At 44.9% G+C, this 21,037-nt stretch overlaps 1 protein-coding gene across 2 annotated transcripts in view; it reads left to right on the plus strand.

Annotated features, from left to right (window-relative positions):
* txndc16 (thioredoxin domain containing 16) overlaps positions 1-21,037 on the plus strand; it is a 215,085-nt gene that overhangs the window by 185,731 nt on the left and 8,317 nt on the right. For both annotated transcript variants that reach the window (XM_070879211.1, XM_070879212.1), the window contains exons 18-19: positions 11,721-11,887; positions 13,151-13,341. In XM_070879211.1, the coding sequence (XP_070735312.1) occupies positions 11,721-11,887; positions 13,151-13,341 (358 nt within the window). The remainder of the gene's footprint in view (positions 1-11,720; positions 11,888-13,150; positions 13,342-21,037) is intronic.

Below are 21,037 nucleotides of genomic sequence, written 5' to 3' on the forward strand. Positions count from 1 at the left end.
GTCAGGCCAACATCCCCAGCATCGAAGCACTGACCACACTCGACCAGATCTGTTGGGCGGGCCACATTGTCCGCATGTCCGACATAAGACTTCCAAGGCAAGCGCTCTACTCGGAACTCCTACACGGCAAGCGAGCCCCAGGTGGGCAGAGGAAACGTTTCAAAGACACCCTCAAAGCCTCTTTGATAAAGTGCAACATCCCAACTGACACCTGGGAGTCCCTGGCCAAAGACCGCCCTAAGTGGAGGAAGAGCATCTGGGAGGGCGCTGAGCACCTCGAGTTTCATCGCCGAGAGCATGCAGAAAACAAGCGCAGACAGCGGAAGGAGCGTGCGGTAAACAAGATTCCCCACTCACCCTTTCCTTCAATGACTGTCTGTCCCACCTGTGACCGAGACTATAATTCCCGTATTGGACTGTACAGTCACCTGAGAACTCACTTTTAGAGTGGAAGCAAGTCTTCCTCGATTTCAAGGGACTGCCTATGATTCAGTGGCAGAAAGCACAGGAACATTAGCAGTAATTTGGTTGTGACTTGAAATCATTAGTTCTCAGGTTATAACAACAGGGTTTGGCTGTCCTAGTAAAATGAAGCAGAGCATCTTGAGACAGTGTTTCATAGACCTTATGGAAGGCCATTGATGAGATCAGGGGTGTTTGTAAGAGCTTGATCTCCAGTAGAGGCATGCAGACTGGCTTGTATTATCTGCAACATGTATACATGGTACTGTTATGCCATCTTCTGCTTTTGCACAAGGGAGGGCACAGCATTCAGATGCCATGCAGATCACCAATGCAGTGGCCAACACTGAAGATGCACCTGGAGGAGCTCATCATCTGGAAGTGGTGTTCCCTCTTGATCCAGGATATTCAACAGCAAACTTCCCAGGCGCTACATCTGCCTGTTCCACTGTAGGACAATCATTTTGGAGTATATTATGAGGCAGATCACATGTCACTTTTACATCTAGGACAAAAGGGAGACACAGAATATTAATCACTGAAATGTTTAAGATCTCCCTATTTTCTTGGGTTATATCCGGGCCACATTGCTGCACTGCACTAAATGTGCCTTTATCGTTCAGCTTTCTGCTTTATTGCAACTTACAAATAATAAAACTGTTTAGATGCTAACTGAATAAGACAGGGTAGTCAGACATCTAATAAGACTGTGGTTAGGAATAGATAGCTTCAGCCATCAAGAAGCATGCTCCAGGGTTTGAACATTATCTTGTGTTTTTTTTGTATAAAATGTATATTTTGAGTAGCATTGCATGAAACTGTGAATATTCGGTCATATATTGGAATATTATGGAGCAAATAACAATGTGGAAAGTACAGGTATACTGGGGGAGTAAGTTACAGTTAATAGCTTCTGTGTCTTATTGCTTCTCAGTTGTGTTGAACATACAGGGCATATAATTCAGTGAGCAAAGAAATCAGTGATCAAGATTTGATCTGTTTTTTTATGACCATCGTTATCTCCAGCTGTTTGCTGTTGATCATCATAATCTTCATTTGGTTCCAGCTCCATCTGTGGTGCCTCACAGAGGGGAATACCTCTCTACTTTTCAATGTTATGCAGCACACAACAGACTGTGATGATCTTCCAACATGTTTGGAGGCATACTTTAAAGATCGATTTAGACTGCAAACCATTATACTCTGGTTTGATGTCGAACTCATCACCAACACCCTGTTCCGCCAGAGGGACAAATACAAGGCATTGTGGCAACACCCTCGCTCCAAACACTGGCATCTGCTGGACCATGTCATCGTCCGAGCCAAGGATCGCAAGGATGTGCGCATTACCCGCGCCATGACGGGAGCTGACCACTCCTGGATGGACCATCGCCTAATCTGATCCATCATCAATATTAACATAGCCCCAAAGCAGAGGGGACAGCAGAAGCCACAAAAAAATTAATGCCGGGGCACTTAAAGACCCAGCTAAGACAGCCCTATACAGCCAGCACCTCACAGCCAATATGACATGCCTTGATGACCCTGAGATGCTCAATGCCCACGGTGCTGGGTCTGCCCTCCAGGGCTCCATAATTAGTGCCTGTGAAAAGACACTTGGATACTTAACCAGAAAACACCAGGACTGGTTTGATGAAAACGATTAGGAGATCCAAGAGCTAATAGATCGTAAGCGCAGAGCATTTTTGAGCCTCAAGCAACAACCAAACTCGGGAGCTACAAAGCAACATTACAGACGGCTCAAGACTGAGGTCCAACAAAAAACCCGGGACCTAAAGAACAGGTGGTGGATGGAGAAAGCGCAGGAGATACAACAACTAGCCGACAGCCACGACATAAGAGGATTCTTCACTGCAGTCAAGGCCACCTACGGTCCAAACTTCAAGGACCCACCCCACTCTTGGTAAAGAACGGGGAAACACTCATCAAGGACACCGAGGCTGTCAGGGCCCGCTGGAAGGAGCACTTTGAAGATCTCCTCAATTGAGACTCTGCCTTCACCACCTCAGTGAAACCCCAACTTTGCACGAGGTAGGAAAAGCCATAAAACAGTTCAAGAATAACAAGGCTACGGGTGCGGATGGAATTCCTGCTGAGGTGCTAAAATATGGCGGAGAGACGCTGTTGGCGCAGATTCATGACCTCATCTCTCATTTGGAGGGAGGAGAACATGCCGAGTGATCTCAGAGATGCAGTGATCGTGTCCATTTTTAAAAGGTGGAACAAATCTCCCTGCTATCAACCATTGGGAAGGTTGTCACTAGAGCCCTCCTCAATTGTCTTCTCCCTGTGGCCAAGGAGCTCCTCCCGGAGTCACAGTGCAGATTTCGTCCCCTTAGGAGAACAACGGACATGATCTTTGCAGCACGACAACTGTAGGAAAAATGCAGGGAGCAGCACCAGCTCTTAGACATGGCCTTTTTCGATCTTACAAAGACCTTTGACACTGTCGACTGTGAGGGCTTATGGACCGTCCTCCTTTTTGGGTGCCCCCAAAAGTTTGTCAACATCCTTCGCCTGCTCCACGACGACATGCAGGCCGTAATCCTTACCAGTGGATCCATTACAGATCCATTCCACGTCCGAACCGGGGTCAAACAGGGCTGCGTCATTGCTCCAACCCTTTTCTCAATCTTCCTCGTTGCCATGCTCCCACCTCATTGTCAACAAGCTCCCCGCTGGTGTGGAACTAAACTACAGAACTAGTGGGAAGCTGTTTAACCTATGTCGTCTCCATACCAGGTTCAAGCCTCTGTCGTTGAGCTGCAGTATGCGGACGACGCCTGCGTCTGCGCACATTCTGAGGCTGAACTCCAGGATATAGTCAATGTATTCACCAAGGCATATGAAAGCATCGACCTTATGCTTAACATCCGTAAGACAAAGGTCCTCCACCAGCCTGTCCTCGCCGCACAACACTGCCCCCCAATCATCAAGATTCATGGCGCGGCCCTCGACAACGTGGACCACTTCCCATACCTCGGGAGCCTCCTGTCAACAAAGGCAGACATTGATGCGGAGATTCAACATCGCTTCCAGTGCACCAGTACTGCCTGAGGAAAAGAATGTTTGAAGACCAGGCCCTCAAACCTACCACCAAGCTCATGGTCTACAGGGCTGTAGTAATACCCACCCTCCTATGTGGACGACCTCCAGAAGACATATCAAGTCACTGGAGATATATCACCAGTGATGTCTCCGCAAGATCCTACAAATCCCCTGGGATGACAGACGCACCAACATCAGTGTCCTCGCCCAGGCTAACATCCCCAGCATTGAAGCATTAACCACATTCTATCAGCTTTGCTGGGCAGGCCACTTAGTCCGCATGCCAGACATGAGACTCCCTAAGCAACTGCTCTATGCGGAGCTCCTTCATGGAAAATGAGCCAAAGGTGGACAGTGGAAACGTTACAAGAACATCTTCAAAGCCTCCTTGATAAAATGTGACATCGCCACTGACGCCTGGAAGACCCTGGCCGAAGACCGCCCTAGGTGAAGAAAGTGCATCCGGGAGGGCGTTGAGCTCTTCGAATCTCAATGTTGCGAGTGTGAAGAGGTCAGGCGCAGGCAGCGGAAGGATCATGTGGTAAATCAGTGCCACTCCCCCCTTCCCCCGACGAATATCTGTCCCACCTGTGACAGGTCTGTGGCTCTCGTATTGGACTGTTCAGCCACCAAAGAAGTCACTTTAGGAGTGGAAGCAAATCTTCCTCGATTCCGAGGGACTGCCTATGATGATGGTGTGATGTATTCCTGGAGATTTGATCATATGACATTTTGTAAAATGGCATTCGATCCCGTGATGCTTATTCACATGATATTTGATCACGTGACATTTGCCCACTGTTTGCATTTACCTTAGTTGAGTGTCTTGGGATCACCAAGCCCCGAATAAAATATTTGACTTTTGTTTTATAGTCAGATGAATAACATAACTTATAAATCAAATAAATAATACAATGGAATAGAAATATTTAAGAATAAGTGATGTTTAAATAAAACCTACTACTGTGATGTTTCCACAGTACCAATCACAATGATAAACACCATGGGCAAGACTATCCATCGGGTTCGCCCCGCTACTGCCCAGTTGCCGCCCATTTAACCGCTAAGATTTAGTCTAATGCCCAATTATCGGTCATTTATCGCCAGTGTTAGATTCAGCATAAAGTTAACGCTGAGAATTAGCTGAACCAGCCACCCATATATTTTATTTTAAATTATAACGTCAGCAATCATGCACCGCCCAGAAGAATGTTTATAATGGAAACTAACGTCCAGAAACTGCCCAGAATATCGCCGAGTGTTACTTTCGGCATCTCGCCCATATATCACCCAAAAGATCGCTCGCCCAAAAGATCGTTCAATAAAAGCTGCACTCACCTGACCTTAACCCAACGGTATCAACGCCATTTTGTAATTCGGAGAACTTTTCACAAAAAGCTGCTTCAAGTTCATGGGAGCTTTGAAGTAATTTGTGAGTGCTTTTAAAATCTCTGGACAACCACCTATCATATTGTGGAGAATTAGCATTTTTAATGAGTATTTAGAGGACAATTTAATAATTCTGAGTACACATAAATAGAGCATTTAGTAATAGTAATGGGGCCTGTAATTTCTCAGCCAGTATTGATGACTACTCACATGCTGCAGACTATGATGGAAGAAGGTATATTGAAGAGCATTATGTGCCCAATCAAAGAGGTGGCAGACTGCTGAGGAGGAGGAGACCTTACACCCGATGCATTTACAGGGATTAGTGGTCATACCTGAACTTGTCCGAAAACACGTGCCTTAGGAGGCTGCGCTTCCGAAAGGAAGTCATCAGTGAGATATACCAGCTCATTAGGGGAAATCTGCAGCCTAACAGCACCATCAGGACCACACTGCCCGGTCAAGGTTACTGCAGCACTTTCCTTCGATGCATCGGGGTCCTTTCAGGCCTCAGCTGGCGACATTTGCGGTATCTCTCAGCACGCCACACATTGCTGTATTCGACAGGTGACTGAAGCCCTTTACGCACACAGGATGGACTTTATAAGCTTCCCTATGACCAGGGAGGCACAGACTGAGAGGGCTTTGGGTTTCTCGAGAATAGCAAACTTCCCCAAGGTGCAGGGAGCAATAGACTGTACGCACATCACCATGCGAGCACCTTTTCAGGCTGCAGAGGTGTTTCGGAACCGAAAGTAATTCCACTCCCTGAATGTGCAACTCGTTGTCGACCACAAGCAAATAATCATGGCAGTAAATGCTAATTTTCCGGGGAGCATCCATGATGCGCACATCTTGCGTGAGAGCACTGTCTCTGACCTGCTTAAGAGTCAGCCACAAGGTCACGGTTGGATGCTGAGGGATAAAGGATATAGCCTTGCCAGCTGGCTCATGACCCCCCTGCTGCGTAAGACCCAGACAGAAGCCGAGAAGCGCGACAACGAAAGCCACATAGCCACACGCAATATCGTCAAAAAGACAATTGGAGTGCTTCAGCAGCGCTTCAGATGCCTGGGCCACTCAGAAGGCGAATTACAATACCAGCCTGAGCAGGTCGCTGAGTTTATTGTGGTGTGCTGCAAGTTCATACCTTCTCCCATCAAACCTCCCTGATAAAGTGCAACATCCCCACTGACACTCAAGCGCAGGCAGCGGAAAGAGCGTGCGGCAAACCAGCCCCACCCACCCCTTTCCTCAATGACTATCTGTCCCACCTGTGACAGAGACTGTGGTTCTCGTATTGGACTGTGCAGCCACCTAAGGACTTATGTTAAGTGTGGAAGCAAGTCTTCCTCGATTCCGAGGGACTGCCTACGATGAGGGTGCTGCATGTTGCATAACTTACCTATCAGGAGGGGACAAGAATGACCAGATAGGACTGCTGGTCCACCTCAGGAGAGAGGAGAGTAGGACGAGGAGGTGGACGATGACCTCGGGGAGGACAATCAGGCTGGCATTGAAACCATGCCCCCACCCCACGCTAGACTGCAGGAAAAGCCTCGTTCTGGTTAGCAGCTCATAAATGAACGCTTTGGTTGAACTAACGTTGGTGGTAATTATGCAGCTGCAAGACTGTTGTGTCCGCAACTCATAAATGAACGCTTTACATTACGTACGTTAGTGACAGCTACAGTTACAGTTGTGTTATGTTATGTTTCATCTTAGCCTTTCCTGGCCGGGCCTCACCAGTGTTTGCGAACTTTGTATATGCTTAACGTTTCTGCTATTTAAAGACACTGCACAACAATGTTAAGTTACATTAAAAATGTTTAGTGTTATAAAAGTATTAAACTATTTTTTTTTCAACAAACACCATTAAAAGTTAACACCCGTGTACATAGAACATAGAACTTGGAAAATAGGTGCAGGAGTAGGCCATTCGAGTCTGCACCATCATTTAATAAGATCATGGCTGATCATTCCCTCAGTACCCCATTCCTGCTTTCTCTCCATACCCCTTGATCCCTTTAGCCGTAAGGGCCATATCTAACTCCCTCTTGAATATATCCAATGAACTGGCATCAATAACTCTCTGCGGTAGGGAATTCCACAGTTTAACAACTCTCTGAGTGAAGAAGTTTCTCCTCATCTCAGTCCTAAATGGCCTACCCCTTATCCTTAGACTGTGTCCCCTGGTTCTGGACTTCCCCAACATCGGAAACATTCTTCCCACATCTAACCTGTCCAGTCCCGTCAGAATCTTATATGTTTCTTTGAGATTCCCTTTCATCCTTCTAACTTCCAGTGAATACAGGCCCAGTCGATCCAGTCTCTCCTCATATGTCAGTCCAGCCATCCCGGGCATCAGTCCGGCGAATCTTCACTGCACTCCCTCAATAGCAAAAACGTCCATCCTCAGATTAGGAGACCAAAACTGAACACAATATTCCAGGGTGAGGCCTCACCAAGGCCCTATACAGCTGCAGTAAGACCTCCCTGCTCCTGTACTCAAATCCCCTTGCTATGAAGGCCAACATACCATTTGCCTTGTTCACTGCCTGCTGTACCCCTGTATACCCCCCACCCCCACCGTGAACATTTTATAAAGAACAACAAATTTTATTAACACCCATGTATCCCCCCACCCCCACCCCAACAGTGAAAATGTTATAAAAAACAAATAACAATAAAAACCACAACAGCATACTTAAAAAAAACACTATAAATATAACAAACACCCACCCACCCAAAACATTCAACAAATTGTTTTAACAGCAACAACAATTTTAGAATAATCCCCACCCTCCCTACCTGCAGCCACGCTGCTCCTTTCCTTTACCCCCCTCATTTTAACCACACCTCTTACCCTTCTCCTTCCCCTACCAACTCCAAGCCGCCTTGGAGCAGGGCACCTCGAGCGCTGCTGCTGTGTGGGTGGTGACGGCAAATGAATGGATTGGGCTGGACATGGAGAGGACGTTTCCAGGGAAAAGTCCTCTGAGTCAGAAGCAAGAGCTTCCTCCTGACCTGCATGTGCCATTGGCAATGGCGGTACGGCACCATGGGATGCAGTGCCGTATTCCGGGACCACTGGCTGCCCTCTGGCATCCATGGACTTGGCTATCCTCTCCATCACCGCTACCATCTGCAACATCTCCTGCAAGACGATCGCGGTTAGAGCAGCAACGTGGCTGATTTGTACACCCATTGCCTGGAGGAGCTCTCGACCTATGTCGATGCTCGTCCTAGACAGGTTTACAATGTCCACACTTTATCTGCCGGTCTTGGAGCAGACCGACCTCACCAAACCAACCTCCGCGGGGTCGACGCAGGCATGGAACTACTCGGGGTGCCCTGCTGTAAGGAGCTTGGCCCTGCTACCTCCTCGGTTGAAGAGGACGTGGCCGCAGGAACACAGGACGAGAGGGCTGCAGGCTCCTCCTCCACCTCCTCACTATCCTCAGTGGAGAGGAGGACCTGTAGAAGCACAGATGAGGCACTTGCCTCCTCGCCTCTGGAGACAACCACGGGAACCTGAGGATCCTGTGCAGGCTGGGGAACCTGGGATGCCTGGGGAACCTGGAAAGCCTGTTCTATCTGGTGACCTAGAAAACATAAATGGGGTTAGTAGAAGAGAAGGGGATGTTCGGGTCACATGAGAATGCTTACGCTATGCAGGCATATGTACGAGGAGCAACACTACTGCTATAAATATCACTGACAGACATCACATATAATTAACACCATGATAGTACAGAATCTGCATTGCATTACAATGATATTTCATGATCCCATCATTAATTACATAACATTACATAACATTATATCAATCGTATATTATACGAAATGGCATTAAATTACTTTAAATCACCAGTGGTTTATACATTATTCACGTGGCACAACAACGGGTTCAGCGCCACCACGGGTGGCCGACCGGTTGTGGACCACCACCAAGGCCAACGCTCGCTCTTCCAGGTCGGTCAGGGGGATTATAATCTCCTGGTCTGCCACCAGTGCGCTGCTACTCGCAGCGATTCTTCGAAAGCTTCTTCTGCAAAGGTGACGAGAGCATGGCGTGGCATAAGATCATTGCCTCGGTACTATTACAGACATGACAGATCAGATTACTGACAGATATCATATTATTATTACTATTCCACAACAAAACATACACAACACACAGACAATCCACAATTAGTCATCCCATGCTAATCATCGTCACCGTTAACGTCATATGCTATTACGCTTCGCATGCAATTAAATGCATGGTTAAATCTACTGTTTGATAATAACTTGAATAAAATCATGATTAGGATTAACTGCATGACACCAAGATTACCAGCCTAACTACAATACATCAGATCTACATTTAAATTAATCATTGCATCATTACAATTTATTAAATAAATAAATGTAATACTTACTCTGCAAGAACCAACGAGATCGTTCCAGTGTTTGCAGCATTGGTTCGGCTCTTTCACTTGGTGTCGTTGATGATATAACGTCTGTGATCTCTGTCCAGATTCGCTGATACACCCTGGGGCGTGGTTTCCCATGACCACCCCGGGTCAATTGGGCCCATCTGTTCTCCACTTCGGAAACCAAGGCAGCATTGGCCTCTTCACTGAAGCGCTTTGTGCGCCTTTGTCCCCCATCTCTCCCACTTCGGCCACATCCTCCTCTTCATTCTCATTTACCTCCCCCATTACTTCAATGTTCTGCATTTTGCAAAAAACTCAACAAATATACCAATAACAATACCAAAACTACAATAATCTCCACCAGCTTTCTCCTCTCTCTCTCCTCTTTCAATCTCTTCTGCACATGTGTAGATGCCAGTTAACCTTCTGAAACGTGGGAAAAGACCGTTGCTATGGAAGCCGGCCTTGCACGACTGAATAAATCGCTGACGCCCATTTCACATTGCTGCGGCTAATGCCCAAATTAAAAAGTGGAAACTCGCAGGTTTTAAAATGGGCACTATTCCGGCGATCATAAAAAAATATATGATCGCTAACGCCAGAAACCAATGCAAAGTCTAGCCTCAAGTAATTACCACTGATTTAACAAAAACATCATCGATATAAGTAACTTCTAACTAAAGTTTCAGTACAATTTTATGACTTTTTACAAGCAAGTTATAAAAATGATAATTAAACCCCAAACTAATTAAATTCACTGATTCCCACGCCCCACCACAGAAGCCCAGCTTCAGGGAATTGAGGCTCAGTCCTCAGAGACAAAGCTACCTGACTCCCAGAACAAAACACATTATACAACCGTGCAAATCACAGGCTGACGTGAAAACTCTCTTGCTCCAGTTTATATTTCTCTCCCTCCTTCCCTCCCTCAGTGTGTATTTCTCTCTCTCTCCCCAGTTTGTATTTCTCTCTCTCTCACTCCCCCAGTTTGTGTATCTCTCTCTCGCTCGCTCTCTCCCCAGTTTGTATGTCTCTCTCTCTCCCTCCCCCAGTTTGTATTTCTCTCTCTCTCACTCCCCTAGTTTGTGTATCTCTCTCTCACTCCCCCAGTTTGTATTTTTCTCTCTCTCTCCCTCCCCCAGTTTGTGTATCGCTCTCTCGCTCGCTCTCTCCCCAGTTTGTATTTCTCTCTCTCTCCCTCCCCCAGTTTGTATTTCTCTCTCTCTCTCACTCCCCCAGTTTGTAGTTCTCTCTCTCTCTCTCTCTCTTTCTCTCTCTCCTCCAGTTTGTATCTCTGTCTCTCGCTCGCTCTCTCCCCAGTTTGTATTTCTCTCTCTCTCTCACTCCCCCAGTTTGTATTTCTCTCTCTCTCTCCCTCCCCCAGTTTGTATTTCTCTCCCTCCCCCGTTTGTGTTTTTTTCTCTCCCCCTGTTTGTGTTTTTCTCTCTCTCTCCCAGTTTGTGTTTTTCTCTCTCTCTCCCAGTTTGTATTTCTCTCTCTCCCTCCCCCAATTTGTATTTCTCTCTCTCCCTCCCCCAGTTGCTTCTCAGGACTCAGAATTTCCAGGCGATTTTCAATGGCCCTGATGCCATTATCCTCACAACCGGCAATGAAGCGGTGTTTCTGAAAAGCACGACAGCCAGGGTACTGCACGTGTGCGAATCGCACATACAAGAAGCGTCTCTCCTGAGTTGACAGTAGCAGCGTTCGGAAGACCAATTGCCCATTCCGGTAGACTCCCGCCAAAAGCAGGAGGGTTGGGAACCCTAGGCGATGACCCGGCGGGAAAAATGGAAGGAGTGGGAGGGGAGGTGAGGCAAGGGTGGCAACAGCCCACATTATTCTGGTGGAGCCTGGAGGATTACTTCTGCTCCTTCTGGTCCCACAAAAATCATTTTAGCACCTACCTGTTCGGGCCTTTTCTGCTGTACCACCAGGTTTTACGGAGTGGAGCATCCATGGTGCATGCTCCGCCCAGGAGGCAATTAAAATCGCATCAGCGTCTTATGTACATCATCCAGCAGAAGGCCCCAGGAAACGGGTAGTGGTGTGGGAATGGGGCATTACGTCTACCACCTCCATTTTAAATCTGCTATTGACATATTTCCACTAAGCGGAGGGAGTTAAACCCTAACCTGTGTAATAAATTTACATATTTCATTGTGATTCTTATTTGTGCTCTGGTGTTGTCATTTAAATTTGAATATGTAGAGCGTATTTCATTATTGTCAATGGAAAATCAATTTGAAAACTTAAAATAAGTTCATGTTATAGACAGCTGTATTATACTTTTGAAATGTTTCTGACCATCTGTTCTAAATGTCACCATTTCTCGGGAACGGAATAAACTGAAATACTCTTTCTATTTTTTAATATTAGCCTGAAATCACAGTGGAAAATCTCCCTTCTTATTTCCATCCTCTGAAACCAATACTCATTCTGTTTATTGATAATGATGACACCAAGACCTTGAAAGCCAAAGCAGAGCTTGCAGAATTGACCAAGTTAAGAAATGTGCAGATTTACACCATGTGCTGGATTGACCTGTGAGTCACAACTTTTTTGGCAGTATTCTAACAGGGTCAGCATGCTCACTGCTGTTGATTTTTTTTAATTATAAACTGAAAAGAATATTTACACAATAAAGTTAACTGATATATAGTAAAGGCTAGCATATTCCGACAGTGAGAGTAGAATATTAGTAACTTTTTTCATAGGTAGAGGTACATTACCACTATTGCAATAGACCAAACAAGACAAACTTCAGGTCTTAGAATAATATAATAAAAGATGTGTGTTGTAATCAAAATTTTATGTTATTATACTCCACATACCATGTAGTTGATCCAAGCAGGCCCTGATGCAGATACCTCCGCTCGGGGTCTTTTCAGATCTTTTTACATCAGCATTAGCCACACTGAAGTCTGTTCTGCTGCACAAGAAGCCTTCTCTCCAACATTGTAATGTGCCAAGATTCCACACTGTTGCCAGTTTATCTTACGTGAGGAGTTGACATGACACTGTCTTGACCCAAGACAATATTATTTAACTCATTCAAAGCTTACTTTATTCCTTGGCAGAAAATTGAGTAGCTCCCTTTTTCAGCAGTCACCATTGGTGGCAATATTAAGCCACTGAGGCATATTATTCTATCTCGATTTGGTTTCACAACAATGTTTATGAAACTTCCTTGGAGTGTTTCTTTATCCATTTCCTGCTAAATGTGGGCCTAGGCATTAAGGATAAAATGGCAATTGTGGTGAAAATGAGTTCAAGAGAAAGCATTTATTTGATTTAATCACTACAGCCTTATTTGGAGAATTCATGAGTGGAATTGATGAAATCCAAATTGAGTTCGGTGAGTGATCATTCTGAGGAAATAATGTCATGTGGAAATATGTTCTCAAAACTGTTAAGGAGTGTACAGCATAAATTAAAATCCTTTATTTGATTATTATTTTCATATATTTCATTAATTCAGTCAGGAAAAACAGAAGGATACTTGTTCCTTCAATTTAAGGGTTTCTAGGCAGGAACAACAATAAGATAGTTATCTTCAATAAAATAGCCCCTTCACTATATCATCTATAGTTCTCTATCATCAGTTGTATCATGCACTTCCACTACAAGAAACATGATCATAGCCTTTGTCATTTTTGTAAAAGATTACCAAGCATTGGATAGTTTTCTTTTAAAGTGCAGCACACATTATTCCCTGTTTATAGCATAACTCAAACCTAATTCTTTCCTAGTCCTGTGGTTTAGTTATTTTATTGGTAATTTTGTTCCTATATTTTTATACCACGAAGGCGAAATACACATGTCGGAAAAGAGATTCTTCAAGTATATTTGAACTACCTCCCACAGCTGCCAGCACTCGTCTTAGTGCATCTCAGTTCTGGAAGCCAGGTGTTTGCATTTCCAGAAGGACAGCTTATATCAAGAGTGGGTGTGTTACACTGGTTAAAGAAGGTGCAGACAGGACAGGAGGATCCCACTAGTAAGTAAAATCATTGTTTCCCAACAGTTAAATGTAAACAGCTGTGTCTGCAGTCTATCTTTCCAAAACATGCATAATAGCTACCAGGTGGGTGAAAATGCATAGCCTTTCCCGCTCACTCCAGCTGTGACGAGAATGGGAGGAATGAGCCCGTTTTAAGGTTAGGACGTTAGGACTGGCTGTTGCAAATTCATGCCAGTTTCTGTGCAGCCCAAAGCCATCCCGTCCTGAAACAAGGTCACCTGAGTCAGAGGGTGTGTGGCTGGGGGGTGGGGAGCTCCCAGACCAGAAGTTCTCCCGTTCCTGGCCTGGGAATCCACTGAGCACCAGTATGCTGAGTAAATAAGACGCACTGGCTTCCTGGCAAGTGGGGCTCACTTTATGGCCTGGCCCATATTTGAATGTTTTATCAAGGGGAGCTTTGGATCAAGTACAGAATATTTAGAGGGGGCGGGACTAAGATTTTCCCCCCACCCAGTGCCAGCAGCCCATGCTAGGATACCTGGTATCCGTTACCTGGTGGATACCCAAGATGCTTTCCTGTTGGCCTTTGATACTTTAATTCGAGAACCTCCGTCGACACCACATACTCTGGCAGGGCCAGGATCAGAGGCTCCTGGTGGACGTATCCCAGAACTTACACCAAGATGCTGCCTGCAGATTTTCAGGACCCAGATAAATTGTTTTAAATTTGTAATCGGGACACGCTGACCAGGCCAGAATTATTGTCAGTCTCTAGTTGCCCTGAGAATATGGCGATAAGACAGTGGTGGTCGGTCAGGAATTCCAGGATGTTGACCTAGCGCTGCTGAACAAACGACAATATATTTCCAAATCAGGATGGAGGAGAACGGGAAGTTTTCTTGGTTACAATATAGGGTTATTTATTTGGACTCTTTCTATGTTTATACAGTATTTTGCTGGAAGGTCTATTTTTTAACAATTGGTACTTTCACCATATCATGTCTTGTATTTATTATTCATTTTACTCTAGTTTTATATGTATTTGGGGGCAGTGCTCACCATGTGTCACATTCAGTTTGATGTCTCTCTGACTCACATTGTGCTAATGATGCTGAACTATATGTCAAGGTCGTGGTGGTGTTGCAACTATGGAAAGTTCTATGAAGTCAGTTATGACATTTTACTATAAATACCACAATACCAAATGGGGAAAAGATGCTAACAGCTGAAAAAAACCTAGGAGAAAATAACTCCGATTTACTTCACATCCAAAAGTGCTTTACAAGCAATAAATTTGTTTTATCTTCGCAAAACAGCAAGGCCCCACAGCCAGAAAATGAATAATCAGATCACCTGCTTTTGTGGTGTTGATTGAGGGAGGAACGCTGCCCAGGAGCCAGGAGAACTCCTTGTTCTTTTCCAAATAATGGGATCTAGTGAGCCCATTAAATTAGACAGACATTGGTTTAACATCTCATCTGAAAGAGGGCACCTCTGATGATGCCATACTCCCTCAGCACTGCACTGAAATGTCAGCCTCGATTAAGAGCTCTAGTCTAATGGGGCTTGAAACCACAACCTCCGACTCATTCTCTAACAGAGAGTGCACCCAACTGAGCCAAGCTGCCACTCAGCTTTTGCTGCCAGGTTTACATTAAAAATAAAACGTAGCTCAAAAAAGCTACGTAGCTTTGACTGTCCAGCCAAAAAGTAGGTGGATCAATTTTGACTTGATATTGCAATACAATAGTTGGCATCTCTGTACCAAATTCTTGAATGATGTTAGCTGGGCATTTAGTTGCAAGGATCTCGGAATCCATAGAAAAACAGGAATTTCATATTGGCAACTGAGTCGCAGGCATTCTTTCAAATGCCCAAAACTACTGGTGCTTCTGAGTCATTAAAAACCACTAGCAATGAATAGACTAGTTACACTACACAATTTGTGCAATACAAAATAGTTTTGACTTTACCTCAATGCAATCATTTAATGTAATTCAGCAACGTGAGATCACCTCCAGGAGCTTCTGGAATTTTTTAAACCTCATTGGTTACTAGCTCATCTGCACATTCCAGTATTCCATTCATATGGTATTTCATAAGAACATAAGAAATAGGAGCAGGAGTAGGCCACCTAGCCCCTTGAGCCTGCTCCGCCATTTAATAAGATCATGGCTGATCATGGACTCAGCTCCACTTCCCTGCCTGCTCCCCATAACCCTTTATTCCCTTATCACTCAAAAATCTGTCTATCTCTGCCTTAAAATATATTCAATGACCCAGCTTCCACAGTTCTCTGAGGCAGAGAATTCCATCGATTTACAATCCTCAGAGAAGGAATTCCTCCTCATCTCAGTTTTAAATGGGCGGCCCATTCATTCATAAACTCAACAGGCTGATTCAAATACATCTTTCTTGCCCCATTAGGAATAGCTACTAGTTCATCAACATATTCTCATTTTATACTTCTATTTTATTTGTATATTCAACAGACTGATAATCGAATTATATATGTGCCAAATACTGTCCTTTCCAAGAAAGAGGGATCCCAAATCCCAGCTAAAAGCAGTGCATCTGAAGGAAGCCATCTATAGTACCTCCAAGTCATAATTGCTGAAGTGCACTTTACAGATTCTCCACTTAGCATTTCAGCAGTATTTCCTTACACTGCACAGCTGGAGACACAATCCCTTTGTTTTGTATTAGCAGCTAAATAATAACTGATGGGCTTAAACTAGTGTTAAAGATACATTATCACAGGCATGTGCTGATTGGTCAGCTCACCACCGCTATCGAAACCTGTGGAGGCCACATGCAGAAAGTGGAGTGCAACTGCCATTTTAAAATGTTCCCAAACAAATTATGGGATATTGCTTGTACTTCATAAAAAGGCATGAATTATATTGTGACAGATATGTTTCAAAATGACATATTTTCAGATTCTGCGTGTTTTTTTCCATTTATATTTGCTGTTTTTTTGTGGGAAATAGCCATGATTTTAAACAGCTGAGGAGATTACGGAGATAGTGGCCATGGAGGGATTTGAAGACGAGGATGAAAAGTTTAAAATTGAGGCATTGCCGGACCGGGGACCAATGTAGGTCAGCGAACCCAGTGTTGATGGGTTATGGGCAGCAGAGTTTTGGATAATCTCAAGTTTACGCAGGCTGGAAAATGGGATGCCGGTCAAGAGAGAATTGAAATAGTTGACTGTTGAGGTAACTAAAGCATGGATGAAGGTTTCAGCATTGGATCGGCTGAGGCAGGGGCAGAGATGGGCGATATTACAGAGCTGGAAATAGGTGGTCTTGGAGATGGAGAGTGTTATATATGTAAACTTGTATTTACCTTGTACAGGCACCAGTGGGCTTATCCCCTGGAGTCCCTAGGGATCCCATAATCCTTTGGGAGCACAAGTACTTAAGGAGGCGTCACAGGCTGGAGAGGCACTCTGGAGACTTGCAATAAAAGACTAAGGTCACACTTTACTTAAAGCTCACAGTATCCAGTCAGACTCTTCATACATAACAACTGGCGACGAGATACAGATAACAAACCCAACGATGCAGAGAACAGTGGGCATTATGGAGAAATTCTCGGAGGGAGATGATTGGGAAACCTTCGTGCAGCGACTCGACCAATACTTCGTGGCCAATGAGCTGGAAGGAGAAGTGAACACTACCAAATGAAGGGCGATTCTCCTCACCGTCTGCGGGGCACGAATGTATGGCCTCATGAAAAATCTGCTTGCTCCAGCGAAACCCACAGAGAGATCGCACGATGATTTGTGCACATTGGTCCAGGAGCATCTGAACCCGAAGGAAAACGTTCTGATGGCGAGGTACCAGTTCTACACTTACAAAAGGTCTGAAGGCAATGAAGTGACGAGTTATGTCGCCGAGCTAAGACGCCTTGCAGGACATTGCGAATTTGAAGGACATTTGGAGAACATGCTCAGAGACTTTTTCCTACTTGGCATTGGTCATGAAACTATTCTTCACAAACTTTTGACTGTAGAGACCCCAACCTTGAGTAAGGCCATAGCGATAGCCCAGGTGTTCATTGCCACCAGTGACAATACTAAGCAAATCTCTCAGCACACGAGTGCTGCTACAAGTACTGTCAACAAAGTGATGTTGTTTTCAAATCTCAACATACAGGGCAGGCCACACGTGCCTGCAGCTGCATGTCCATGGATGTCTCAGAGTCCACCATCAAGGGTGATGAATGCAAGGCCATTAACACTTTGTTAGCGCTGCGGGGGTGATCATCATTTCATTCATGCCGCTTCAAAGGGTATGTTTGCAATGGTTGTGGAACAATGGGACACCTCCAACGTACGTGCAGGCGAGCTGCTAATCCTTTTAATCCTGCAAACCACCATGTTGTAGAGGAGGACAGATCCACGGCGGATCACGACGAACCAGAGCCTCAGACCGAGGAGGCAGAGGTATATGGGGTGAATACATTTACCACTAACTGTCCCCCGATAATGCTGAAGGTTGAACTAAATGGACACCCGGTGTCAATGGAGTTGGACACAGGCGTGAGCCAGTCCATTATGTGCAAAAAGACTTTCAAAAAATCATGGTGCAGCAAGGCCTCAACGCCAATCTTGACTCCAATTCACACAAAACTGAGAACTTACACAAAGGAACTGATTCCCGTAATTGGCAGTGCTACTGTAAAAGTCTCCTATGATGGAGCAATGCACAAGCTACCACTCTGGGTGGTACCGGGTGATGGTCCCACACTGCTCGGCAGGAGCTGGCTGGGAAAGATACGCTGGAACTGGGACGAAGTCCGAGCGCTCTCGTCCGCTGATGATACTTCGTGTGCCCAGGTCTTAAACAAGTTCCCTTCGCTGTTCGAACCAGGCATCGGGAAGTTCCAAGGAGCAAAAGTGCAAATCCACCTAATTCCGGGGGCGCGACCCATCCATCACAAGGCAAGAGCAGTACCATACATGATGAGAGTAAGGGTAGAGATCGAGCTAGACCAGCTGCAACGAGAGGGCATCATTTTGCCGATTGAATTCAACGAGTGGGCCAGTCCGATCGTTCCTGTTCTCAAGAGAGACGGCACCATCAGAATCTGTGGTGATTACAAAGTAACTACCAATTGTTTCTCCCTGCAGAACCAGTACCCACTGCCAAAGGCCGACGACCCTTTTGCTACACTGGCGGGAGGAAAGATGTTCACGAAGCTGGACTTGACCTCGGCCTACATGACGCAGGAGCTGGAGGAATCATCGAAGGCTCTCACCTGCATCAACATGCACAAAGGTCTCTTCATTTATAACAAATGCCCGTTTGGAATTCGATCAGTGGCAGCGATATTCCAGAGAAATATGGAAAGCTTACTGAAGTTGGTCCCGTGCACAGTGGTCTTCCAGGATGACATCTTGGTTACAGGTCGGGACACAAGCGAGCATCTGCAGAACCTGGAGGAGGTTCTTAGTCGACTCAACCGCGTGGGACTCAGGTTAAAATGCTCGAAGTGCGTTTTCCTGGTGCGTGATGTGGAGTTCCTGGGGAGAAGAATTGTGGCGGACGGCATCAGGCCCACCGATTCGAAGACAGAGCAATCGAGAACGCACCGAGCCCACGGAATGTGATGGAGCTGCAGTCGTTTCTAGGACTCTTGAACTACTTTGGTAACTTCTTAGCGGGACTCAGCACACTGTTAGAACCACTGCTTGTCTTACTACGAAAAGGGGGTGAATGGGTTGGGGCAAAAGCCAAGAAAATGCCTTTGTAAAAGCTAGAAAATTGTTATGCTCAAACAAATTGCTTGTGCTGTATGATCCATGTAAGTATTTGGTACTAGCCTGTGATGCATCGTCGTATAGCGTCGGGTGTGTATTGCGACAAGCTAGTGATTTTGGGAAATTGCAATCGGTTGCTTATGCATCCAGGTGTCTGTCTAAGGCTGAGAGAGCCTACAGCATGATTGAAAAAGAAGCGTTAGCGTGTGTCTATGGGTAAAGAAAATGCATCAATACCTGTTTGGGCTAAAATTTGAATTGGAAACTGACCATAAGCCACTGATATCACTGTTTTCTGAGAGTAAGGGGATAAATACTAATGCATTGGCCTGCATCCAGAGATGGGTGCTCACGTCGTCTGCATACAACTATGCCAACCGCCACAGGCCAGGCACAGAAAATTGTGCTGATGTTCTCCATTGTCCACCACGGTGTGATCTATTCACAGAGCACAAGCACACACAGCTTCCTACATGGCAGGCAGCTCTCTCGGAAGCCTCCGGAATCTGCCTGGTTCTGTTTATTATTAACTCTGCAGTTGCAGTACACAATACGTCCACATCCACAGTGTGGAGCTACAAACATTACAAGCTGACAGACATTACACTTCTCCCTCCTTAATGAAGAAGTTATTATAACAAACACCATACATAACTTTCATGTTTATACATAACACAGGATATAGACTTATTTTTTTCCATATTTATAAATTTAACTTTACCACTTGTTTTCTGTTTTGAAGAGGATATCTTCGCTCTCGAACAGAACCTTCCAAACATGGTGTCAATTTCACACTCATTCGAGGCTCATCCTGAGGAACGTTTTCCTACACAGACTTTCCTTGATTTTCATTTGAACACACTCTAACTTCAGGCTCTTTGTTTTCCTGACTCGGACTCAGACTTTCATTCTGATTCTCTCCTGGATTTGTTTCCAGTACATTGGATTTGGGATTTGCTACTGGTGTATCAAAACTATCTGATGAGTCAGAAATAATTGAATCATTCCCACCTTCAACTCCTTCCATGTCTGTAGGTAAAATATGATCAATATGAACAAACCTAACCTGTCCATTATCAAACATCTTCACCAAATATGTGCGAGGATCACATATCTTCACCACTCTTCCTGGTAACCACTTTACCCATTTATGGTGATGATTCTTCACTCTCACCTTCTGGTTTAATTTTACACTTTTCTCTTTTACTCTACCTCTATCATGATTCTCTTTTTGTCTTAATTGTGTCTCTTCTACGGACTGTGCCAAATTTTTAACGAGAATCTGGTTCATGGCTGTCGTTTGAGAAACAACTCTGCTGGTGTTCTACCAGTAGTTGTATGAGGAGTATTTCAAAATGACAACTGTCATTTCTTTGGATTTGAATTTAACATTTGTTTTATGAGGATACGTTTTACAATTTGTACAGTGCGCTCTGCTCACCATTCGAAGCAGGATGGTATGGTGGAACCTTGGTATGTTTCACACCATTTTTGCTCGTGAATTGTGCAAATTCTTCTGAACAAAATTGTGGTCCATTATCCAAAACAATCTCTTCAGAGAGGCCAAATGAAGAAAATAATTTTTGTAAAATGTCCAATGTTTTACTTGTTATTTTCCACATTGGAAACACCTCAACCCACTTCGAATAGCTATCAATCACAATGAACAATTGTTGTCCTTCTAACTCAGCAAAATCAATATGTAGTCTTTGCCACACCCTGAGACGCCATTTCCATGGCTGTAATGGTACTGGTGGTGGTTGCTTGCTTACCGATTAACATGTACTCTATATCTTTATCAAGACCTGGCCAGCATAAATAACTGCTTGCAAAACTCTTGGTCAAGCACATTCCCAAGCTGGTCATGGAGGGCTCCAAATAATTTGGACCTGAATTCATTTGGTATAACCACTCTTGCACCCCACATGATACAATCTTTATCGACTGATAATTCATTCCTACGAA

This window comes from Pristiophorus japonicus, chromosome 4 (genome assembly GCF_044704955.1).
Source record: "Pristiophorus japonicus isolate sPriJap1 chromosome 4, sPriJap1.hap1, whole genome shotgun sequence".
In the NCBI taxonomy this organism is placed as follows: Eukaryota; Metazoa; Chordata; class Chondrichthyes; family Pristiophoridae; genus Pristiophorus; species Pristiophorus japonicus.